Below are 25,404 nucleotides of genomic sequence, written 5' to 3'. Positions count from 1 at the left end.
ATTTCTTGGGATGTTAAGTGGATGGTGAAGACTCCTTCCCCCTTAGGAGCTTCAGTAGAGACTGGTGGGTGGGGCCATCATCAAGACAGGGTTCCAGCACAGCTCCTCTTAGGGCCAGTGACATGAGGGGGAAGTGCTGAGGCCTGAGAACGATACACAGAGAATAGAAGTTTGCTTCTGGCCACCTGTGACCCCAGGCTCTTTTCCACCCATCCATGTTGTAGGTCTTGTGCAGATGTTACCATTCCTCTACTAACAGCCAGGATATTCAGGGTGAGTTCTTGGCCTTTTGTGGAAACTGTTGGAAAAGATACCACCTGGAGCTACAGGCAGCCTGCACTCTATTACAGAGGAGCTAGGCCTGAGGAAGCTGAGTCAAGACACACAAAGAACAAGTACCTCAAGTAATCCATCAGCACCTCCATCCAGCTGTTCCTGAGGGTTATTCCTCTGATTATCCAATTTCTGCTACAACCAAAAAGGTCAAAATCCGCCCCCACACACACCCCTCTTCTTTTGAGACAAGGTCTTACTATGTAGCCCTGGCTGGCCTGGAAGTCATTATATAGACCAAACTAGCCTTGAACTCACAAAGATTTACCTGCCTCCGCTAGGATCAAAGGTGTGCACCACCATGCCTGGCCAAATAATGCCCTTTAAGTGAGGAGTTTTGGCCACAGGCTGCCATCTTGGACAGAGAGGTGCTGGTATTATTATTCTCCATCATTTCTTGCATATTTTTCACACAGAATTCCTACTTCACAGGAACAGCTACTAATCCATTGGGGATATGAACTTTGGCAAGTGCCCACTAGGGGTGGCAAGGTCCCTCCCAGTCCCTGCTGTGACTTTCAGCCACAGCAGAACTTCATGACCACACTGCCCTCTCTTATTTCTGGCTTACCCCACAGCACCAGAGCCTCTCTCCCTACAGGCCATGGAATAGTATTCCAACACTCAGCAGAGGGTCATTGGTTCTGGGAATCCAGCCAGGCTTCAAGCTCCCCAGGGCAGAGCGTGAACAGTTTTCCCCTTACTCTTGTACCAACCCAGCACTGGCAGGCCGGGGAACAGGCTCAAAGTCCAAGTGGACCAGGGCCTTATAAGTTCAGAACAGGAACCACCTGCTCTTTGCAAGGTAGCAAATGAGATTCTGGCCTCTCAGTGCCACAGCCCTTAACACAGAGCTAGGGATAGAGAACAGACTCAGTTCATGTCTGCTCAAAAGGACCTGGGTTGTGAGCCTCCCTCACTTTAAAAGCAGTCCTCTGTGCTTCCCTTTGGAGGGCCTACAATTCATCCCAGCTAGCCAGAAACAGGCAGGGCCTCAGCAGAACTCCCTGGAGGGAGCTCAGGGTAGCAGTGGGTCCCAGGGAGCTGGGTGCTGACACTCTGCCCTGGGTGATTGTTGGGGCCCCAAAGAGGGCCTTGCCATGGACCCTCTCTCTCCTATTGGCCTGTGCCTACTGGGCCTTCATCTACTGCCCCTTCACAGCCCTTGTCCAGGAGGCTTGAGTCTGAGTCCAAGTGCCAGTTGTCACTCTGTACCCAAAGGCAAGTTTGTGACTTCCTGGCTGAAGGGCCGGCAGATGTTAGCTAGGGTCACACTACTTTGATATGCCTACCATACTTGAGGTCTGTCTTCAATTTCAAGAGGTGAAGTGTCTAAAGGGCTTCAAGCCCCTGAGCCACTAAGAGGAGACATAAGTACCCTGGCTCCTCTCAGGCCCCTCTTCTTGCAGTTGGCAGAGACCAGTTCCCAAAGGACAGAATAAGTACCCAAGGGTCCTCAGACAGTAGGAGAGCCTCATAGAAGGGCAGGTGGAGAGGGGCAGAGATGGCTGCTCTTGGAGAATGAAGATGTTCTAAAAATTGTGATGGTTCCATAATCTTGTAATGATTAGCTGAAACCACTTAATTGTATGTACACATTAAGTGCATAACTTGTACATGTAATGTGAATTACAACTTCATAACACTGTTAAAGTGGGGAGAGGGACCTACTTGTTAGTAGCTGAGGTGCACAGACTTGTTGGTATGGCTTTGCATAAGATTCTGATGCCAGATGGTGGGAACTCAGCTGAGGGGCTTGAGTTCCTCAGGCCCACCTACTCTTGGCCAGGGCAAGTGGCCTCACTGAGACCCCAGGAAAACCCATCACACCCAGTCCTAGGGTTCTTAGGCAGCCAGAGTAGCCTTATCCACTCTCTGAAGCCTGCTAATTAGCAGAGCACAGGAGTTTCCTGGCCAGGCATCTAGGAAGGGGAACAAGAGAGGGGGTCCTCAGCTACTCCCTCCAGCAGGGGCCCATGGAAACCTGTTAAAGAAGGCAGGTGGGAGGGCCCTTTGGGGTGGTTGGACCCACTCAGAGATTATACAGGAATGGTTGGTTCAACTATTTATTGTGGAGTACTTTACATGCAGGAACACAAACTAGAGAGACAGTATCTGAAAGCAGAGCCAGTAGAGTGGGGGGACACTGTGTCACTTGGAGCCACCCTCTAAAACCAGCTCTACTCACAAAAACAGACAGGGACAAGAACCTGATTTGTGGGACAAGGGGATAACAAACACAACACCTTCTTTTCAGCAGCCCCAAGGATCTGAGGATCCTCACAATTAAATGCAAAGTTTAGGAAAAATTACTACCCCTGTTCTCCCAGATAACCTGGGGGCTGGGTATAGCAGAAGCAGTCAGGACATAGGGTTGACAGCTGTTTCAGGGACACAAGAGAAGCCTAGCTTGGAACCCCATGAACAGGAAGGGCTAGACATGGGTAGTAGGTGAGATGGGTACCTCAGGGCCACATGGGGAGTACTTCCAGGTGGAAACATACTCCTCTGTGGATCCCCTATATGGCTGAGCACACAAAGCCCCAACAAACAGCAGATCATAGCGAGGCCATGGGATGACCAGGCAGTATGAGGGACTGAGGTTGGCTGGGAATAAGGGCTCTCTCATGCTGCTCTCCCCAGCCATATGGGACTGACCTGGTCTCAAAAAGGCCCATAGCCTGCCTGGAGTATCTAGAACCATGTCAGAAGAATGCTGGCAGCTAACAGTGAAGCCTAGAGGAGGAGAAGAGAAACCCACTGCCACTGGGCCACTCAAGGCCCTGCCACCACTTTCCAACCTGAGCAATGCTGTTGGTGACAGCACAGGCCAGACTCCCAGTAGGGAGGACAAGGGCAGCGAGCCAAGGCACAGTCACTCACACTGAGGGGCTGACAGACAGAACAAATGGATAACTACCTTTCCTTCTAGCCCAGGTCACCAAGAAGGCCTTTTGGCTCTAAAACCCTGTGTCCCATGAACAGATAAGGGAGCTGTTCACTTGACCCAGCTCCAGCCTGCCTGCTTAGGACCTGAGCAGGGGCCACTCTAGGACCGGCTTGCAGGAGGCCCACTGCACCAAGATTAAACTACACATAGTACCTTTCCTTCACTGATGCCCAATGGCCAGAGGCAGGAGGAAGTAGTCTTCACACTTCAGCACACAATGAACAAGAAAAGGTTAAACACATCCCCAAGAAAATATTTTGACAAAATAAATATTTTAACCTACAATCAGGTATAATTAGTACTTATAAGGAATCCCAGCAATAATTTAGTGTAATTAAGTACACACTGTATCTGTGATTTCTAACACTTGTAGAGGCTGCTGGCTTGAGAGGGTCCAACTTTCCTGTCCCTAACAGGGGCCTAAGGACTTTGCCCACAGATGGTGGGGAACAGGCAGGAACCCGGGAGCTCAGGACAGTCCACAGGGCTGAGTGCAACCTCCTTCAGGACCCCTGGGCCCAATCTTGCTTCCAGTAAAGACCTTAGGCACATGTTACCTCAGCCCACAGGTAAGGCAAGGCTGCCTCTGGACAGAATGTGAGGAATATGAACTAAACCACAGCAAGGATGCTCTAGGCCAGGAAGGTGGCCTCCTGCCTGCTGCCCAAGGGGCAGCCAGGCCTCTCCATGCCATACCCAGCAGTTGCAGTCAGGAGGTCAGGGAACAACTTGAGACAATGGTACTAGAAATGGCCTTGCTAGGGACCACCCCCAGGTAAACCGCAACCCTCAGCCTCTCCGTAGGAAGCCCATTTTCCTTTCTACATCACTCAGGGAGACTGCCTCCTTAATTCAGAGATGTTGACTTGGCTGCCTACTGCAGATAGGCCCAGCTCTGGCAGGCTGGCAAAGGTGGGCTCTGACCCTCAAAGACAACCTTTCTAGACTGTGCCAAAGGCCAAGCTTCCAGATACACTGGGCCACCCAACCTTCTCTGTGTGATCTTCAGAGCCCTAACAGCCAAGCTGGCCTCAGAGAAGCTTGGGCTGGCCAAGGGACCTGAGTGGAGGGTAGAGGTATGGCAGGTGCTAAAAGAGGGCTGGGCAGGAAGCAGGCCACCAGGGTTCACTGTGGGAGAGACTTCCTCGATGTCTTCTGCAGAGCCAGAGTTGATATCCCCCATGAATCCTGCCAGATGGTCCTCAGCCATACTTCTCTGAGGCTATTGAAGGTGGGATCTGGACTAGGTGTGGGGTTCTGAGTCAGAACTGCAGTGCCATACCTAGAGCAGCCCAGAGCTCGGCACTGATTCATTATAAGTGAAGCCCAGCCTTCTCTGGGCTGGTTGCACCATCTTAACAGTGGGAAGGTTGACCACACAGTGAGTAGGGAAGGCATGGTGACCTGCACAGGAGCTAAAGCAACATTTTCCTTTTACTAGTCAACAGCAGCTTGAGAAACAAGGGGTTGTCAGTCTGACTAGGATGCAGGTAACACTGAGTTGCTTACCCAGAGTCAGGAGATGAACCAGCAAGGACATAGGACAGGAGTAGGCATCACCATCTCTCATTTGCTCAGAACCTGTCAGGCTTCAAACTGAAATTTGTGGCTGGGGGACTTGTGAAGTAGGTGGTGGGTCATATACGGACAGCCCATGGAGGCTGAGGCCCATGCTAGGGAAGGGAGAGGAATGGAGTATGGCTCCAGCCTAGTGGAGCTCCTGGTCATTTGAACCTCCAGGCATGGTACATAGCTGTCTACTGCTAGGCTTGGAGGTAGCTGTGAGGAAGCTTCTGAAGCCTAGACCTAGGTGTGGGATGCAGTAAGTCAAATTGCTTTAGCAAACAGCCTTCTCTAGACATCAGAGCCAGTGTGAGTATGACTGTGATAGTATGCATGGGGTAGTGTTATCTACTATCCACAGGGTATGTGCTACCCTCCAAGATGCCCTTGGCTGGTCTCATACCAAGAGCCACAGATCCCAGACTTTGTCCCAGGCTTGGCAGCTGTGATAGAGAAAGGGTTAGGGAGATGAGGACCCATGGGAGCAGCCCACAGAGCCCACTAAAGTGCAGGCACACTAAGTGCCACAGTGCCACACATTCCATGGAGGGAGACTAAGCCTGTCAGTACAAACAAGTGAATCCTGCTCATCCAAAGGTGGTGGCCCAGAGCCCTTGATCAAAGAGATGAACCCAGGGGAGCAGAGTGGCTCACCTGAAGGAAACCCTGGGGCCAGGCTGAGGCAGGAAGGGGATCAGGAAAGGGTCAGTTTAGGAGCTCTGCTCAGAAAGTGTCAAGGGGGCTTCCCTGCCCAGGACTGGGCCACTGGCTCTTCCTGGATTGACCCAAAGCCAAGTGAGCCCTCAGAGTGGGAGATGGCCGGGCCTCTAGCCAGTGCTGCTGTTGCTACCCAGAGAAAAGGTAGCAAAGCAGGTACTGACCAGGGGGGTCTAGGAGAAAACTGGCATTTCCATGGAGATACAGGTGTGCAGGCTGAGGGACAGGGAAGTGGACAGTGCCTGATGTCCACTGGGGGAGCCACCAGTGACCTGCCATGGGGAGGCAAACCACAGAATGGCTCACAGGGCAAAGAGCGCATCCTCAGACCGCTCTGGCTTCTTCCGACTAGAAGGGTTTGAGGCTGGTGCAGGGGCCTCTGTGGGGGGCGAGGGCAGGTCAGGAACCATTTCAGCAGCTTTGGCTCTTTCTTCTAGGAACTTATCGAACTCTGTAATACAAATCAAGTCAAGATCAGGGTTGGTAAGGATCACTCATCTGGAACCCCAAACCCCTGCTTCAAGCTCCAGCCAGCACCGCATTGCCCTGGTTGCCCTCTGGCAGGAGGTAGGTGGGCAGGAAGAGGAGAGCAGCCAGCCAGAGCCCAGGTTGTTCTGGACCCTTTCAGTCTAAGAATTCACCCCTTCCTGATACCCTACATGCATGGCAGGCAGAAGCCTGATTAGGAGTATGTGAGTTGAGGGGGGCCTTGTACACTGCTGTGGGCCCCTAGTAATGGGGAAAGGGTCAGGCAGCCCCCAGTCCTTACAGGGAAAGGCTCTTGGAAAAGACAGCAGCTGTACAACATTTGCCCTTCCAAGAGTCCAGAACTCTATTTCCCAGATCAGTACTGGGGCAGGGCTCAAGAGAGTGGACTAGTATTAGCACCTGTTTACACATTACAGGCCCACAAGATGCTGAAGAGAGGCTGCAGAAGGCAGCAACACAGGGCAGGTCCTTGGGTTGGCTTCTGCCTGAGCATCTGTCTGGCCATCTAACCAAAGGGTCCTGTAGATTAGGGGGAGGGACAGCCTGGGATGAAGTGTGAAAGACAAAATGGAGGGAAGGGGATGTCAGAAGTGAAGAGGGTTATGGGGCCTTGTGGTACATGGCCCCACAAGACCACCAACTGAGGCTGTGTAGGTACATGTTCCCACAAGACCACCAACTGAGGCTGTGCTGCCCAAGAGGCCCTGAATATCCCATGCACTGTATGGTCTGTGTCTGGGCTTAGTACCTGGTTAGGACCCAGGATGGTAATCTGTGCCCACCATTCACCCTCTCAGTGACCTTCACATGTTCCTCCCAACCTAAAGGAGATAGGAGAAGTGACATGGTCTACATAAGCATGAGTCCTAATGAAGGCTAGGGCTCAGGCCCACCACCCACATGGCTCTGGCAGCAGGGTTGCAGAGCATGGGACCAGCCCCCATGTAGCCCCCAAAGTCAGAGTAAGAGATCAGAAGGGTTGCAGGGCCACTGGCCCAGCCTACCTTCACTCGTGACACCCTCTTCCAGGTCATCACCCTTCTGTGGGAGGAGCAGAGAACAGGCATTAGGGCTCATCCCTGCCCTGTCCATGCAGCCACCTCTGCCCACCCAATGGCTACCCCAGGTAACACTACTCATGGCTACTCGAAGGAAGCAATATTTTTCCCTATTTCCTGATTTCTGTTCCTCCTATTGCAGAGACAGTAAGTTCTTTTTTTGTTTTGTTTTGTTTTTGTTTTTTTAAAAAAGAACAAAAGAACAAAAGCAAAAAATCAAATAGATTCTAGGTTTTGATCTCCTAGAAGGACCAGAAAGAAAAATCCAAAAATGGTGCAGGCTGGTCTCTGGCCTAGGCCTCAGAAGAAAGAACTCTTGTCCATCAACACAAGGCTCTGGGGAGAGATGCCCCTGGAAGTTAGACAAGGGTAGTCACACATGACTGAGGCATGTCTGCTTGCTGTCAGCATAGGGATTTCAGAAAGATACTGTCTACACCAACAGAAGTTGCTTGAGGCCTGGATGGCCAGTGGAAGCTATCACCTGGAAATATATCTCACAACCTCTCCCTGGGCCCAAGCCCTCCTTCCTATTGTTAGCTCCTGAAGGGGTCATGAAGGTTGTGTACACCTTTACACATTTAAGTGGATCATGCTTGATCAGAGAAGAGCATATACACAGGCTTCACTGGGAAGGAGCCCACAGGGGAGTGAGAAGTTACCAGCAGGCCTGGGCCATCTGGGCTCTTCCTGACTTACTACTGCCTTGCTGGGAGCCTTGCTAACAAACCCTTTCCCCTCTCTGGATCTTGCTTTGCCCACGTTCTTCTTTTTTTTTTTTTTTTTAAAGACAAGGTCTCATGTAGTCCATGTTAGGCTTGAATTCACTATGCAGCTGAAGCTGGCCTTGAACTTCTGATCCTCCTGCCTCCATCTCCCAAGTGCTCTGTGAGGGAAGCTATTTCTTTTCCAGGTATCCCCTTGGAAAGATCACGGGCCACTTCCCTGGCACCCAGATGGCTGCGTCCTGGGGCAGTATCTTTAGAAAGCCTGGCTTTCTAGGGAAGTGGCAGACTAACTATAGCCTGCTGTCCTCATGTGAAAGGTGCCACAGACAGCCCACAGACAGCCAGGTCAGTCCTGCAGCCACTGGCTGACTCCCTCCCAAGCCCAGCTGCTGTGAGTGGAGGAGCCTTTTAAGGGAGCAGGGGATGCACTTGATGCCATCTTCAGACACATGGTGGCCCCAGCCTCTTACCTATCTTAGAAGATGGAGAAAGTAGTTTTGGGGGCAGGAGCTCTTTTAAACCCTAAATACTAAAAGATATTAGGAATGGGAATGACAGTGAATTTAAAACCAAGCACCTAACTCATCTGTATGTATGTTTACATTTTTAAAAAAAAGAAATGATGAGGGCTAGGATGTAGCACTTGCTTACTAGCATGCACAACGCCATGAGTTCAACCCCCAGCACAGGAAAAGAAAAAATGTTCCTCCCTCAAAAAAACCAAAATAAAAATAAAAACAAACAAACAAAAAATCAAACCAACAAACCATACCCAAGTGTACACACCTTTGGAAATTTAAAAGAAACTGGGGAGGAGCTAAGTGTGTATCAGGTATCAGTTACAGTGGGCCTCTCCAGCTCTTCTGCTCCCATAGGTGGGATCCTGAGATGGACCTGCCCATGCCTCTAGAGGAGTACATGGGTGAGAGGTTGTACCTAGAGCCAGCACCACTGTTAGCCTCCCCGAATCAACCATGGCACCCTTGGGCAAGGCCACATGTTGGAAAGGTGAGCTTTCATGGGCTGCCTTGATCTCCCTTATCCAACCCACCAAGATAGAGGTGGGACCCCTGCCACAAGCCCCCAGGCCTGACCTCAGAAGAGCCTCTGCCGTGCCACAACCCGCACACAAAATGTAAAAGTCAAGTCTCACCAGGTCTGTCCTGAGCCACACCTCAATGTCGTCCATGACAGAGGGCTGCGCAACTGGGATCTATGGAGGCAGAGGCGGCAAGCAGCAGGGCCAGGCAGCCCCCACACAGCCAGGCAGGAGAAGACAGAACACCAGAACAAAGTAAATCATCAAAAGTAACCCCCAAACAAAACAAAAATGTACACAGCAAACAAACAACTGCACGGTATGCATGGGCAACATAGGCAGCCACATGGGAAATGATAGGTGAAGAAGACAGTGAAGTGGCAAGTAATAAGGAGCAGGCTGGCCAGCAGGGGCTGGTGGCAAGGAAGTACGAGTTCTTGACATGGAGAATTTTTGACTGTGTGTGTCTGCCCTTTCAACCCAGGGTTACAAAGCACCTAATCTCAGAAAAGCAGCAGCCATGAAGACGAATCAGCTGTCCTAGGTAAAACCCACCCCAGGCCTAAAGGGGTCCCCCAGGGGAAGCTGAGCACCAGAGCACTCAGGAACTCAGGAGTACAGGTGCTCAGGGGGGCAAGGGCAGCTTAGCCTAGGGCCTGGTCTTCTCAGCTGCGTGGCTTTCTGAGTGGAAAAGCCAGAACACAAGCTCTGATGGCCTGGGACTGTCCTGCTGTCAGAAGGCAGGCATACTTTACCAGTAAGAGAAATGTAGCTGAAAGAAGGATTTTGGTGACAAAAAGGACAGCAGAGCTTTAATCTTCTTTGTCTCTCAGTGAGGAAAAATCACTGCTTAGCAGCCCTGAACTTCCAAGTAGCCACAGCTTCTTTGAGTCTCATCTTTTTCCCCACCTCTCAGCAGTTGTCTAAGCTTCAGTAGTAGAGAAAAGTAGTCCACAGAGGACCAGGGAGCAGGATGCCTAGGATGCGACAGGGCTCCCTGAAAAACCTTACAGGTGTTAGAGAAATTGTCATGCCAGGGCCTGAACCAAGGGCCCCAGGGCAGAAATTCTGAAAAAATTTATGTAACTAAAAACATTGAAGTTGCTATTAGATATGACAGGATATAAAGTGAAGGTGGCCTTTAATCCCTTTAGAAGGCATGTTAATAAAAGGTTGGCTCCCAGCCTTGACAAATGAGGTGATGTCCCCTAATCAGTGGGACCTATCTCTCACCTACCCAGGACTGAGAGGAACCTCATCTGGGAGGCTTGCTTGCTAGCCCACTATTTCTAGAAGAAAATACCAGCATTGTGTTTATAACTGACTATACCCTAATGCCTAGGGTAAGAATAAACTTAAAATAAGCAGTAAGATTGCCTTGTGTCAATTTAATTCCTCAAAACAAACAAATGAAACCCCACCTAACATTAACAGGAAGAGAACAAAGAATCTGTATCACCAGCCCTGACATGACTCCATCTTAGAGGTTGACGCCTACTGCCAAAAGGGGTGGAGCCTATACATGCGGAGCAGGTGTCTGCAGCGGTGCTCAGGGAGTTTATTATACTTCCCTTAGCAAGCTGGCGAACCGTTGGCTGACAATGTGCTTTGTGTCAGATCCTTACTCTGCTGTGGGTGGTCAGCATATTCAGAACAGCCCACGCTACCACTGACAATACTAGGTAGTATCTTTCCATTACCATTTTAATCCCTGGAAACTTCAGACTGTCAAACTGGAAATGATTCTGGGAGTTCTTACCACTACAATGTGAGTCCCAGTGACAAGCTTGTGATTACTCAGTGTGGGAGCAGGCATGTTCAATGGCTGTGCCAACAATGCCTATGGCAGGCACCTGCCTTCCTCATCAAAGAACATCAGGGCACAGTGGATGAACCTGCTATGTGATGATTGCTGGCAGGCCTTCTTCTGCCTTGACACATTCCTGGACCAGGATGTGCTATTTTCATGATCTACAAATCACAATTTCTGGCTTGGAGAGAACATGTGCCACACCCAGTCCCCAACTCAGAAAATCAACTGTTTCTCCAAGAAGAAATGTCACCCATGGCATTGTGCACATGGGTCCCGCTGTCTACTATCCAGCTCAGCCCACCTAGAAAAGACTGAGATTCCACATACTGAGCTCTTTTTGCAGTGTTGGAGATGGAGCACAGGGTCTCATGCATGCAAGTGTTTTTCACTGTGTTGCTAAAGCTTTAGGGGGTCATGGGCCTAAAACCTTCAGCTTTTCTTTAATATCCTTTTTGTTACTGTTAAAATGTCGAGGGCTAGAAAGTTTAACTCAGAAGTAGAACACTTGCCTAGCATATGTTAAGTCCTGGGTCTAATTCCCATCACCAAAAAAATCAGTAAATAACTAAACAAATCCCTGAGGTGACAGCATGGTGAAGGTGATGGATGAGCAACAGTGGGGCTAGGCTACATCTGGGACAGTACCTGCCAATGCAGGTCTGCAGGGAGTCACTTCTTGTGCTGGATAGCTTCAGTTGTCAACTTGACACACCTGGGTAGAGGGAACCTCAGCTATTACCTCCATTGGATTGGCCTATAGGCATGTCTTTGGGGCATTTTCTGATTTGTTGAGTAATGTGGGAGAGCCTAGCCTTTTGTGGGCAGTGCCACTCCTGGGCAGGTAGTCCTTTTTGTATAAGAAAGCAGGCTGAAGCTGGACGTGGTGGCATATGCCTTTAATGCCAGCATTTGGGAGGCAAAAGCAGGCAGATCTCTGAGTTCGAGGCCAGCCTGGTCTACATAGTGAGTTCCAGACCAGCTGGGGCTACAGGGAGACCCTGTCTCAAAAAGCAAAAAAGCAGGCTGAGCACAGGCCAGGGGGACAAGCCAGTAAGCAGCATTCCTCCATGGTCTATGCTTCAGCATCTGCCCTGTCTTCCCTCCATGATGAGCTATTAAGTTGAAGTTGAAATAAACCCTTTCCTCCCCAAGTTGCTTTTAGTCATGGTGTTTATTACAGCAATTTAAAGCAAACTAGAACACTCCTCTTTGACCCCAGTTTTTTCAACAGATGAATCCAACCTCTACTGTCTTAAAAAGACTCAGCTATGTGAATAAAAGGTAGGAGCACGCGTTCAAAGGCTCTAACAAGGCTTGGCCTCCATTCTATTCCCTCATCTGTAAACAGGGTGATTGCAAGCTGGTCTTTTACTTCCAACACTCCTGAGTTAGGACCCCTCACCTTCCAGGTTGGTATGTCTGTTTTCTAATGTAGACATCTAAGGTAGTGTGGTCACTCAAACTGAGTCTCTCAGACCTTAGAGCATGTGCTGAGGTGCTGGGGTACTGCTTATCAGCTGGGCTTATCTAAAGGAAGACAAAGTAGTGGTAGAATGTAAAACCTTAGCTATATATAAACATGCTCTGCTAAATAAGCAGAGTATAGCTTTCTAATCACACAGGTATGCCCAGACCCAGACTAAAACATGTACACACGTTGAACATATGAACTACAGAGGTCTAGAAAGAGGGAAAAGCAGGTCCCCATTCCAGCTGACAGAGAAGGGGGCACTGTACTAAGTCTCATGGGACCTCCTATCTCTGTCCTAAGGCTTAGGGCAAATCACTAGGCCCTTAGGGGCCTTAGCATCCTCAGCTGCCACATGAGAGCTTGGTCCAACAGATCCCTAGGAAGCTGTTGGCCACAGTTTTAGCATCTTTTTGGATACAGATCCAAGCTGCAGACTGGTCCAAGGGGTTGAAGAACTGTATGTATTTGATGAAGGAGACAGAGGGGAAGAGAAAGGATATGAAGAGAAAAGAATCTACCCTAGAATACTCTCCCATAGAGACCAAAGCCAAAGGCTGACCCATATGAAGAAAGCAGCCAGGGTGGCAGGCTGGAGGCCCTGGTAGCATCAGCCTGCCTATCTTTGAGTCCACAGAGATCCAGGCAGCTCTGATACCAAGGTGGCAAGTTGGCTCTGGGTGATAGGCAGTTGTCCTGCTGTTGGCTCCTACCTAGAGCTATAGGCAGAGTCACTCTGCCTTAGGGACAGAAAGTGGGAGAAGTGCTGCTATCAGCTTCAGTGCTCTTTGTGGCCTTGGGGTGCCATGTCTGAGTCTCCTGGGGTTACTGAGCAGGGATAACTGGAGCTAGCTTCTGATAACAACAGGTTCTTTTTATTTATTTATTATTATTTTTTTTATTTTTTATTTTTTTGCTCTCTTTGAGACAGGGTCTCCCTGTAGCCCCGGCTGTCCTGGAATTTACTATGTAGACCAGGCTGGCCTTGAACTCACAGCGATCTGACTGCCTTTGCCTCTCAAGTGATGGGATTAAAGGCATCACCACACCCAGCTTAGAGTTCTACTTAGATCTACTTTAAGGAAGTGACACTAGACAGAATGATCAGTCTCCAGCAGATGAACTCACCCTGAGTAATAGCTGGGTACATAAACTTCATCACTCGGTAGGCTTGAACATATATGACAGAATACATCACAGAGATCCGCCTGCCTCTGCCTCCTGAGGGCTGGGATTAAAGGTGTGCGCCTTTATTATTTTTATTTTATGTGTATGAGTATTATGCCTGCATGTAGGTAAGTGCATCCATGTTGTGCAATCCCCACAGAGGACAGAAGAGGCTGTCAGATCCCCTGGAACTGGAGTTACGAACAGTTGTTAGCTGTCATGTGGGTGCTGGGATTCGAACCCAGGTCTTCTGCAAGAACAGTTAGTGTTCTTAACCACTGAGCCATCTCTCCAGCCCCTTATTTTTGTCTTTTTGAGACAGGGTTTTCCTGTAGCCCCAACAGGCCTGGAATTCACTATGTAGACCAGCCTAACCTCAAACTCACAGAGACCCCTCTGACTCTGCCTCTCCAGTGCCGGGATTAAAGGTGTGTGCCATCATGCCCAGCACAATATTCACTCTCTGAACCTTCTCTCCAGCCCTTTTGTTGTTGTTGATATTGTTCTTCTTCTTCCCCTCCACCTCTTCTTCCTCCTTCCTTCCCTCCCTCCCTCTCTCTCTCTTCTCTCTAACTGTATCTCTTATGGGGATCAAACTTAGACCTCATGAATGAATGCTGGTTAAGCCCTCTGTTATTTCTTTTCCTGGTTTGACACTATTATTGTTGTTATTATGATTACTATTATTTGTGTGTGTGTGTGTGTGTGTGTATGTAGAGAGAGAGAGAGAGAGAGAGAGAGAGAGAGAGAGAGAGAGAGATTGAAAGACTAATGTGTGTGAGAGAGAGAGAGAGACTGAAAGACTAAGAGAGACTATTCAGCTTAGGGTGGTCTCTGTAGCTCAGGTTGGCTCAAACTTGTGGGCCTTCTGTCTCAGCTTCCCCAGTGCTGAGACTAGGGACATGCCTTACCATACCCAGTTTTCCTACTCTGACTTTCCTAGCTGCCCCTTGGAAATAGGAGATGGTCCTAGCTGATCACCAACTAGAAGGGCAGAAAGACCCAAGGGCCAGGAAGGGAGGGAATGGAGAGCTGCTGGAGTACACCTGGTGTAATGACCTGTGTGTGCTGCCCTCATACTTGAGGCCCTGGGAGAGGAAGGGACAGGGAGGCACTCCTCCACAGCTTTTCCTAGCCCCAAGCTCACAAAGAGGCCCACTCATCTGATGTTAAATCCAACAAGAGCAAGTCTGCACTGGGTGTGCCTACTCCCGGAGAAGCTATGAAACTCTCTGCAACACTTCACCAGATCCAATGGGAGGAACAGTCTAAAAGCCTCTTTGGTAATACAAAAAGTTTCCATGTGAAGAATCTGTACTCAGAAGGTTTGAAAGGCAGGATTTCTATACTATGGGAAATAAAGCAAAGCAATTAATATACATTGTTTTACAAGAAAAAAAATTGTAGGCACAAAGGTGAGACACCAAGTTAGCTGTTAGTTGGGTTTGTCTCTGGCAAGTTGAACTAGAGCTCTAACATAGGGACAGGGCAGGGGAGAGGCAGCCTATGTGGGCTGAGGCAGGCGCGACCACCAGCTGCCCAGGTTACATTCAGAGTAATTTAGAGGGCAGTATCCTTTTTTGCAGGGCTAACAGGAACAAGGACACACAGCTGGATCTTCCTAATTTGATAATGGAGGAGACATATTTTATGGGAAGCCAGCTTTAAGGCCAGGGCCCAGTCTGACCCTAAAGAAGCTAAAGGGCCTAACCAGGCCACACCTCCAGGAAAGCCTTGTAGTTGCAGGAGCAGCTGCCTTCTCACTCAGGGCAAGAGTGTGCTGCTGCTGGAATAGGGCAGCCTGAATACCACTGTGTGCTGCTCACCAGCCCATTTGTACCCATGGCTCAAGCTTTTCTCAGACAGGTGGCCCCACAGCCTGTCACTTACAAATCCTACCTGAACACCTGCCCATCTGGATCCCTCTTCTGGCCAGTTTGGCCTAGCACTGAGGGCTAGTTCTATGTCTCCCTTACCCCCTTTACCTGGAGGGCAGAGGTTCACATGTACAGTTCTGTCACCAGCTAATTCCTCAGTATCCTTACATGCTCTGTTCCCACCATATACACCTAGAGCTTTGATTCTGTGCTTGGTAATGAAGTGTTTTCCCTAAGGCAAGCAGCTTGAGATGAAATCACCATCTCTCCATGAACCAGGCTCAGAGTCACCTACACAGATGAGGTAGGAATGACCCTCCCAAGCATCTGTGCCACAAAAGTGTCACTACATGGGAATTGACCACAGATGTATTAAATTCCTCCTGGCTTTATCTTTTTACTCTGTTTCTATTATGTATACACTCTACAGGCAATCTCAAGGCCTTTTGGAAGACTCTGTTATATTATAAAAGCCCACCAAGCCAAGGACTGCCAAATTCCCAGGCACAGGATAAGAGGGGGCTTCTCTGGCTTGCCATATGCTGAGATCACTCATGATGGTCCCCTCCCAAGCACAAGTCACACTTACTTGTGCTCATCCTGGAAAAATGAATACTGCCAAGGGAATGAATACTGTCAGAGGAGGGAAGAGCCTTCCCTCACTCCTGCAAAAAGGAAGCCCTTGAAGACCCAGGAGCACAGGCTCAGCAGAAAACCAAAGGTGTTTCTGGAGCTGGAAGTCTGAGGCCTTAAAGAAACTTCACATAGACCAGGAAATTTGGCACCCTCCAGGAGTGAGTGTTATATTTCCTGTCTGATTACAAGTACTGGGCAGGTGGCAAAAGGATGGCGCCAACTGTTATACAGGTGAGGGGCTAGGGCGGGCAGCGGGTTCGCTCAGCTTGTGGCTCCTCACCATTCCTTGGGTTATGAGCCAGCTGTCTATGGGCTCCAGGTCAGAGTCCCCACCTTTCCCTCTCTGCTGGACCGAGGGCAAAAAAATCCCAGAAAGAAAGTCACAGCAAGACCCATGAGGAAGTTATAACACATTTTGTAGAACAGAACTCATTGTTTAGACTTGATCATTTGTTACATGAGGAAATGTGATCCAATACCTCCCACCCCTGTCCTGGCATATCCCTCTTACTTACCTGGAAAAGAGAAAAATCAGTAACCATGAGCCTAGGCTGGATAACACATACTCATACTGACTGTCCTTCAGCACCTGGAGGCCTGGGTGAAGCCTTGAGGCTGCTCAGGGCTGCTTCTCTTGATAAGAACACCATGGTGGCAGATCAATTTTGTCTCTGTAATCTTTTCATATCCTAGGATGGCCTTGAATTCCTGATCCTCCTGCCTTAATCTCCTGAATGCTGGGATTATAAATGTGTTTATCATGCCTAGCCTAAAGGGTCAGCTTTCAAAGAACCAGCTTTTACAAAATTGTTTCTACTTTTTTCCTAACTTATTCTGCCTTTTTTGGTCTTTTTTCTCCATTCTAGTTTGCATATGTATTCTTTTCATGAACTCTTAACTTGAACACTGGATTCAGATATATTCCTTATTGTCTTTTAATATTTGTGTAAATATTTATGTATTTATTTATCTGTGGTACTGATGAACCCAGGGCACTGTGTATACTAGGTAAGTGTTCTACCACTGGTACTGAGTTACACCCCCAGCTTTACTTCCTTTTTAAAAAAATTTTTATTACTTATATTTTACATGTATGAGTTATTGCCTACATGTGTGTAAGTGCACCCATGTCATGCAATGCTTGTACAGGTCAAAAGAGGGCATCAGATCCCCTGGAACTGAAGTTATGATTGGTTGTTGGCCACCATATGGGTGCTGGGAATCGAACCCGAGTACTCTGCGAGAGCAGTCAGTGCTCATAACCGGAGTCATCTGAGTCATCTCCAGCCACCCTCCCCCCTTTGACAGAGTTTCACTACATAGCCCTGGCTGGCCTACAACTCACTATGTAGACAAGGCTAACCTCTAACTATAGAGATCCATTTGCCTCTCAAGTGCTTGGATTAAAGGTATGTGCCACTATACCTGACTTTCTACTGCTTTCAAAAAATTTTAAGATATTTTTTTATGTGTGCAAGTATCCATGAGCACACCTATATATATATGCCATGATATAGGTAGAGCTCAGGGGAAAACTTATGGAAGTTGGTTCCTTCTTTTCTTTTCTTTTTTTAAAAATATTTACTATTTTTATTTTACGTGTATGCGTGTATTGCCTGCATGTAGATAAGTGCACCTATGTCATGCAATGAATGCCCATGGAGGACATTAGAGGCTGTCGATCCCCTGGAACTGGAGTTACAGACAGTTGTTAGCTGCCATGTGGGTGCTGGGATTTGAGCTCAGATCTTCTGCAAGAACAGATGGCTGAGCCATCTCTCCAGCCCCTGGTTCCTTCTTTTCACCATGTGGATTCTGGGGACCAAACTTGGGCCATTAGGTTTGGCAGCAATACCTGCTGAGCCTTCTTGCCAGCTCTATACTGCTTTTTAAAATGGTGAAACGATTTAGAGGTGGGAATCTTACTTGTAGGGGTGTGGTTACAGAACTTTCTCTCCTTTACTGTATTCTCAGCTTCTCCCTCGGCCCAGTTCTCATTCCAGGACAGCATGGCCCAATAAGGTCAAGACAGCCTGCAATGTGTTCACATAGATGCACATGACTGCCCAGTGTCCTGCCACCCTTTCTTGTGGAGGCCAGGCCTAGTTTCTACCATAGGAAAATCTGTTGGAATCAGCAAGACCTTTGAAAACAGGGAGCCAGGCCAAGCCACGCATTCAAAGTGTGAAGGGTGAGAAGTCAACCACGTTTCCTGGACTTAGATCCAGGCTTCAGCACTGATAATGGCAGGGGTGAAGCAGGACACAGACGATGGGGCAGGCGCAAAGAGCCTGGCTAGAAAACAAGGCTGCTCCAGGCCAGGGTCAGCCAGGAAGAGGGGCCATCCCTGTCCTCACTAGGTAGTAAATGAGCAGGCCTCCAGCCTGGCTCTCTAATTCCTTTGCTCGGTTAGGTGTGGAGATAGTTTAAATAATGGGAGAAAGAACCACACCTATTTCTTGAATGGTGAATGTCACTGAGAGCCACTGCCAGTGGACCAGTCAGGTGTTGAGAACCCAAGGCAGCAGGCAGGCTCTTTTGCACCCCCTGGTGGCCAGTAAAAAGGTACATAAGCCAAGGCAAACCAGGAGTCCCTACCCCTAAGGGCAAGTTTTTTCATGGTGCCAGGCAGCAGTTTTGCTGCCCTCCATCCCCTAGTCCTTTGGACAGGGGCCACAGGAAGCTAAGAACTAGTGTTCAGGAAGCAAAGAGCCCTTTCAAATTTCCTTTGCCAGTGGACAGGTGAGCACTGTTTCCTTTCATCCCAGCCCAGGAGATCCCAAGAGCCCTATTCCTCCCTGCCTGGAAGACAGGCATGCATTCCCTCAAAAAGAGAAGTATCTGAAAAGATATAACAGAATGAAGGTCCTCCCCTCACTCCTCCTCTGTTTTGAAATCTTATGGAAACCATGGCTGTGGTTTGGGGCTCACAGAAATTTCATCCTTCACTTCAAAGTGCTGTAACACCTAGCTTCTCTACTTCCAATCCCAGAGCTTCCCAGGACACTCTCTAAACCACCCTCAAACAAGTCTTGACCCTGAATTGTCTTCCCCTGGGATTGGCAGTGCTTTGCTAGGCAGTAGAGAGGTGGCTTGGCTCAGCATTCACTTTGCTTGTGAGGGTACTTATTTTGTTAGTACACTGTCTACCTCAGGACACTGTAATGTGATTAGAAGCCCTATTGGGCTATAGGAGACCCACATCCCATAAGCTTGGGTCACTGAGGTAGGAATAGCAGGGATTCGAGCTACCCACTGCTAGGATGGAACCCCTGAATGCTAACTGCTATCTGCATATCCCTGGTCTCTTTAATGACTCTCTAGGCCTGTTTCCTCTTGCATATGACAGGAATGGCACCTCACAGAGCAGGGGATTCTGAGGCCCTACTAGGTGGCATAGAGATGCTCTGTGGGTATCTTCCCAGGCTATCCCTGCCATCTATACAAGCCACCTTCTGCTGAATTATCCAGCCAACTTTACCAGACTGCCTGCCTTTATCTCCAGAAAGACTCCAGGCAGAAAAACAGGCTTGAAGACCTACCACTTCTGAGCTCTGTTTCCGACTGTCTAGTGCAGAAGCGAGTCCTCCGACAGCCTGGGGATCCTCGTAGGTGACCCTGGAGACAAGCAGTGCAAGCTCAGTGAGTTCTCTCTGGGTGGGCTCAGGGGTGTGGTAGTGACCTGCAATTCTTTTCTATCCCATGGCACCTTCTCAGGTGTGACCTGAGCCTTGAGCAGAGGCTAAGGACTCTTGTTATCTGTCTCCTGGCAGCTGAAGTGAGGAGCTAGCCCAAGCTCACCACTAGAGCCCTCTCTGATACAATGTTTTTCAATGTCCCAGTCTTGAATAATAATACTCTGGTCTCTGAAGCCCTGAAAGTCTTCAGAATAGGGGCTACACAGGGTAAAATAAAAGTAACTTTTATTTTACAAGGAGCATTCTCCACTGGGCTGAATGGAAGGCATGCTCCTGTTTCCCTAAGATGCAGGGGCTGTCTGTTTTGGAATCAAATTTCTCCAATTCCATATTGGCTTGCCTTTGCCAGAGCCATGACCATTTTTTGTTTTGTTTCGGTTTTTGTCTTTTTGAGATAGGGTTTCCCTATAGCCCCTGCTGGCATGGAACTCACAATGCAGACCAGGCTGGCCTCCATCCCTGCCTTTGCCTCCCAAGTGCTAGGACTAAAGGTGTGCACCACCACACCAGGCTTGCCCTGACCATTTTTCAAAGTGTTTGAATCTTGCTGCTAGGAGCAGGTCTGGATGCCTGCCTGCCTGCCCATGACTTCTGTCTCTCAGCTTCTCCTGCAGAGGAGGGCTTGAGTGAGGCATGGCATGGACAGGAAAGAAAGAAGGAGAATCTGTGACTGACAGAATGATAATACAATCAACCTCCAGGGTGGAAGAGGGGTGGGAACTGCCTTTCATTCAACCTCAGCAGTTAATGACAAGTCTCACAGCCAGAGTTCAAAGTTTCTAACAGTCTTACATAAACTTTTCTTAGTAAAGAAAAGGCCTCTTTGTGTTTGCCTGTGATCAGGCCTGGGTCAATTCCCCCTCACCCCCTAGTATCTGTAGAGAGCATTAGAGAGAGTCCCACATACGTTTTACGCTGCTCAGCCAAGGAGCTCCCTCTGGTCTGGGCAAACATGTCAAAGCCATCATGAGGATTACACTGCTGGAGTGAACTGAGGGTGCCACTGACGCTCTCTGTCCCCAAGTCTGTGACAACAAAACAAGAAGCAGATGAAAACAAAATGTGGCTTTTTAAAAGATCTTTTCAAAACAAAGTTTGCCACAGCACACATGTGGAGGTCAGAGGACAACTTTGTGGAGTCAGTTCTCTCCTTCTACCTTTAGTGATAGAGGTTCTAGGGATCCAACTTAGATCATCAGGCTTGCACAGTAAGCACCTTTGCCCACTGAGCCATCTCATTGACCCAAAATGTGGGTTTCTGATGAGGGATCCCAAAGCCAGGATGATAGCCCAGTGAGTAACAAGATTGTGAGCTGACAGGGCTCAGCATCCCAGTACAGCATATATGAGTCAAGGCAGGCCCAGATGGGAGACAGGAATGCCTTGAGCCCTAAACTGCTTAAGGAGGGAAAGAGCTTCCCTGAATAGAAAAGATACTACTGGCAGTGAGAAGATGGGGACCAGGGTCAGCACACCTGCAGCCTTCTCTCCATGCCCTTCTCAGGTCCTCCCCACCCCATTCACTCAGTCACAATGTGTAATAAGTAGACCTGAGCCACTTAATTTGGAAACTGCTTCTTAGGTACTCATGATCAGAGCCAAAGCTTGAGGACACCAGGTAGAATCTAAGATGGTTCCTGGCCTCAGAAGCTCATTGCATAACTGAGCAATTAAGAGGGACAAACCCTTGGAATGCTTGGCTCCAGATGCTGGGAGAGGCTTAGGGTGAGTCTTTCAAGATTGAGTGGGCTATACTATAGGGAGCAGGGGAAGAAAATGAGGACAAAAGCAGGGTCTGGAGAAGCAGGCTATGGAAAATGTTAGCACTTGGGAGAAACAAGGAGGAAGCTAGAACAGGAGATGAGAAATGGCCAGGGAGGTACCACAACACCAGGTAAACGGGTGAATGGAAAAGAATCAGACATTCTTAAGAAGACAGCAACAAAATCCACTGGCTGAAGCAGGAGGATTGCTGAAAATTCAAGGCCAGTCTGGGCTATATACTGAGTTCCAGGCTGTTCAAAATGCCAAATACAAGGCCAACAAGATGGCTCAGCAGGTAAAGGCACTTGCCACAAAGCTTGACTACCTGAGTTAAATCCCTAGAAACACACATGGTGGGAGGAAAGAACCAATTCCCATAAGTTACCCTCTGACCTTCTCCACATGCATGCCATGGCATGAACTCACCCAAATACATACATACACACCCAATAAATAATAAATAAATGTAATTAAAATGTAAAGCCAAATATATGTATATGTATGTGTGAATACATACACATACATACACATATAAGTCATCAGCTGGATGGATTGAAGGCAGAGACATCTGTTCTGTTGGGAATATATGGCTACAGAGAGAGGAGATACTGAGACACTAGAATTACAATTAAGCCAATGAATAAAAGCTTAATTCAACCAAAGTGAAATGAATATAGAAATATTAAGGAAAAAAAAAACAGAAAAGGTAGAGAAAGAAATTTTGAAGATCATGCTTACTAGTTATACCAATATCAGAATTTAATTTGGTCTAACTTGATATAAATGAAATATACAGTGTCATATACACAGTTCTATTGTGGAAAAAATGAGCAGTTTCTCCTAAGTTAATAGAATGCTATTAGGTTGATGGTTTAGTTTGAAGTAGACAAATCAGTGTCATCACTTCCTTGCCCAGTGAAGACATTGCCAATCAATCAGATTCACGGTTTAGGCCTTGAGATGCAATAGTTTTAATTGTCAACTTGACACAATCTAGAATTATCTGAGAAGAGTCTCAATGAGGGAGAACCTGTTTAGAACAGGCTGGGTGCATCTTGATTATGTTAACTGAGGTGGGAAGACTCACCCATCACAGCAGCACCATTCCCTGCATCTGGACCTTGAATTGTGTTAAGTATAGAGAAAGGAGTGAATACAAGAGCGCATACATGCAGGTGTTCATTCTCTGTGCTCTTGATTGTGAGGTGACCAGCTGCTTCAAGTTCCTGTTTTGACTTTCCCAATATGATAGATTATAACCTGGAATTGTAAGCTGAATAAACCCTTCTCCCCTAAGTTGCTTTTTGTTAGGGTATTTTATCACAGTGACAGAAATCAAACTAAGAAAATGTGGCTTTGGTAGCGTTTTAAAACCTGTGTTCTGAGCAGCCAATGAAGTAAGATCTGTTTGCCACCTTCAGCCCAGTTAACAGTGAAAATTAAATCATCTCAACACAAGGACTATTCCAGATAAAACATGGCAGGCTACTTTTCTTTTAAAAAGCAAACAATTTCCAAATCCTTGGACTTTCTCCACCTCTACTTTCCAATAGAAGCTTAAACTTTAAGTTTTAGGAAAAGAAGACACAAATCAAAGGTGATACAGTCGGCCTGGACTCTGGAATACACCTTTACATGAATTACTCCACAGGCTCTCTATAGCCTTCCAACAAAGAATGAAATATGTCTAGAAAGGCAGCCCAGGGGCTAGAGAAACAGCCCAGCTGTTAAGAGCCGCTCTTCCAGAGGACCCAAGTTCGGTTCCCAGCACCTATATTAGGTGGCTCACAACTGCCTGTAACTTTAGTTCCAGGGAGTCTAATACCCTCTTCTAGCTCTGTGAGCACACATGGCATACACATGAATAAAAATAAATCTTAGAGAAAGAGGTGGGGGAGAGGGAGAGGTAGAGGGAGAAGGGGGGGAGAGAGAGAGTGCGCGCACACGAGAGAGAGAGAGAGAGAGAGAGAGAGAGAGAGAGAGAGAGAGCGAGCTTAAGACACTCACCCAAGCCTGCAAGTTGGGAGGAAAGGGAAGATGGGGGTGCTGTGCTTCCCACCATGGGGCTCACCACAGCAGGCGAGCCTGGGCCCAAGTCTATTAAGTTGTCTTCAGTTACTTCATTCAGTACCTGTCAGGACATAAGATTGGCAGTGAAACCTCAGCCCTTGGGTTAAGCTCTGAGGTAAACCTCCAGGTACGTGCACAGGAATCTTCATGCACTCATTAGAAAAAGCATCAAAGCTATCCAGCAAAGATGCAAGGTAGTCCCCTCACCTGCCTGCAGGGTCCCTGCATGGGCCCAGGCTATCAGTATGCCTCATGCCCTGGCCTCCTCTTCTCCCCACTTACAGAGGGTACAGTGAGTCACTAGGATGCCCACTGTCCTAAGCACTGTGGCCTGTCTTCTTCTGCCTTCCCATCAGGATGCCTGCCAGCTCTCCCCCAGGCTCCCTTCAAACAGAACTCACTGTGTACTTACTCAAATATTTAGTATTTACTCTGTCAGAAAATCAGAAGTGAGGGCTGAATGGGCCAGGTCTCTAATGTGTCTATGGGAGGGAGTTCCAAAGGAAACTTACTCCGTTGCTGGCATTCTGAACTGATCGGCTGGATCTGTACCTCTCAAACCTGAGAAAGGAAAGCAGAAGGAAAAAATGAATGAGGCCAAACTAGTCTTACTCATGATCCTATGAAGAGCACTAGGGACCCAGCAGAGGCCCAGGTTCCTGAAGCCTGGTAGTGAGTGCAGACCCTTCTATTTCATAAAGCTCTGCTGGGGAGCACACAGCTCCTGTGGCTAACATGCCACCAGCTCAACCTCAAGAAGAAAGGGGCACAGTCTAATGCGGGTAGCACAGAAAGGAAGAAAACCTCACAGGGCATTGGCCTGGAGAAAAGTCTTGCCAGGAACCATGAGATAGTTTGTGACAACCACCCAAGAGCAGTCAAGAAAGCAAAGTGGAGCCACCCAGCCCTGCCAGGGACACGCTCCTCCACACCCAGTCTGGGAATGACTGCAAGTGAGACTTGGCTGAGATAAACTACAGAAAACCCCTCTGCCACACCAAGTCATCCTCACACCTGGTGGAGAATGCAGGAGCAGTTGTGAGGTATCTGTTGGGGAGTACAATAGATCTCATTCTATATTGTATTTAAAATCTACAAATCCACCTGCCTCTGCCTCCTGAGTACTGGGATTAAAGGCGTGTACCACCATGCCCAGCTGATTTGTTGTTTTTGATTTGCTGTTCTGTTGCTGTTTTAGAGAGAAGTTTATCATAGATTCAGAAGTGGGAACTTAAGAGGGAGAGAGAGAGCACCACACCATTTGAGTTAGCCATGGAGCTCAGCCTCGTTGCACACAAGCAGCCACACTATAGGGAGGGGAGCTTTAAAGAAAGAGTGAAACAGTCAGGAGAACCAGAGAATGCATACTTGGGTGCTGGCCAGCATCTAAAGAAAGGCAGAAGAGAATAAAAAAAATTTTTTTAAAAGGAAAAGCTATACCTAACTCAGGACTCAGAAAGGTGGGGAGACCCAAAATAACCTCATAAAGCCTGTGATTTTTTTTTGTTTTTGAGACAAGGTCTGCTAGGTAGTCCAGGCTGACCTCAAGATCCTCCCATTTCTACCTCCTAAGTACTGGGAATGCAGATGTGTACCATGATACTTGGCTTGGTGGCGTACAACTGTAATCCCAGTATTTAAGAGAGGCTGAGGCAGAAGGATCAAGAGTTCAAAGTCAGATTGGGCTACAGAGAGAGACACTGTTCTCCCCCCCTCCGCCCCAAAGCAATAAAACAAAAACCACCTCATCAAAATAAATAAACGAATCAGAAAGACTTGCATGATTGTCAACAGTGGTCTGTAAGGCTGGTGCCTCTGAAGTCTTTCTAACTGCAGACCAATAAATTTATAGGTGACAGTGCCCATGTTAGTTCCTGCTATCCTTCCCTAGTAAAGGTTAAATGAGCTTAACCCAAGTCCACCTGGGGTGAGAAAACTGAAACTACATGGGGACTCTGGGTTGGGAGTTGAAGTCTTCAGATCAGACACGCTGGGGGCTGCTAGCAGGCCCCACACTCCTACAGAGATATCTTT

General features: G+C 48.2%; 1 protein-coding gene across 8 annotated transcripts in view; it reads right to left on the bottom strand.

The window, feature by feature from the left end:
- Positions 1–2,385: 2,385 nt before the first annotated feature.
- Positions 2,386–25,404, bottom strand: part of Tom1l2 (target of myb1 like 2 membrane trafficking protein) — a 153,326-nt gene continuing 130,307 nt past the window's right edge. For 2 of the 8 annotated variants that reach the window (XM_008821975.2, XM_008821979.2), the window contains 8 exons: positions 23,883–23,931; positions 23,308–23,431; positions 20,444–20,561; positions 19,381–19,456; positions 16,119–16,184; positions 8,992–9,051; positions 7,057–7,093; positions 2,386–6,014 (listed from right to left, as the gene is read on the bottom strand). In XM_008821975.2, coding sequence (XP_008820197.1) covers positions 5,866–6,014; positions 7,057–7,093; positions 8,992–9,051; positions 16,119–16,184; positions 19,381–19,456; positions 20,444–20,561; positions 23,308–23,431; positions 23,883–23,931 — 679 coding nt within the window. In that variant the 3' untranslated portion in view covers positions 2,386–5,865. Of the gene's footprint in view, positions 6,015–7,056; positions 7,094–8,991; positions 9,052–16,118; positions 16,185–19,331; positions 19,457–20,443; positions 20,562–23,307; positions 23,432–23,882; positions 23,932–25,404 lie in introns of all 8 variants that reach the window. The other 6 variants (XM_008821977.2, XM_008821980.2, XM_008821976.2 and 3 more) reach the window with 5 other exon arrangements.

This window comes from Nannospalax galili, unplaced genomic scaffold (assembly GCF_000622305.1).
Source record: "Nannospalax galili isolate Female #2095 unplaced genomic scaffold, S.galili_v1.0 scaffold1448, whole genome shotgun sequence".
Lineage (NCBI taxonomy): Eukaryota > Metazoa > Chordata > Mammalia > Rodentia > Spalacidae > Nannospalax > Nannospalax galili.
This window is presented reverse-complemented; position numbering and strand designations above follow the sequence as displayed.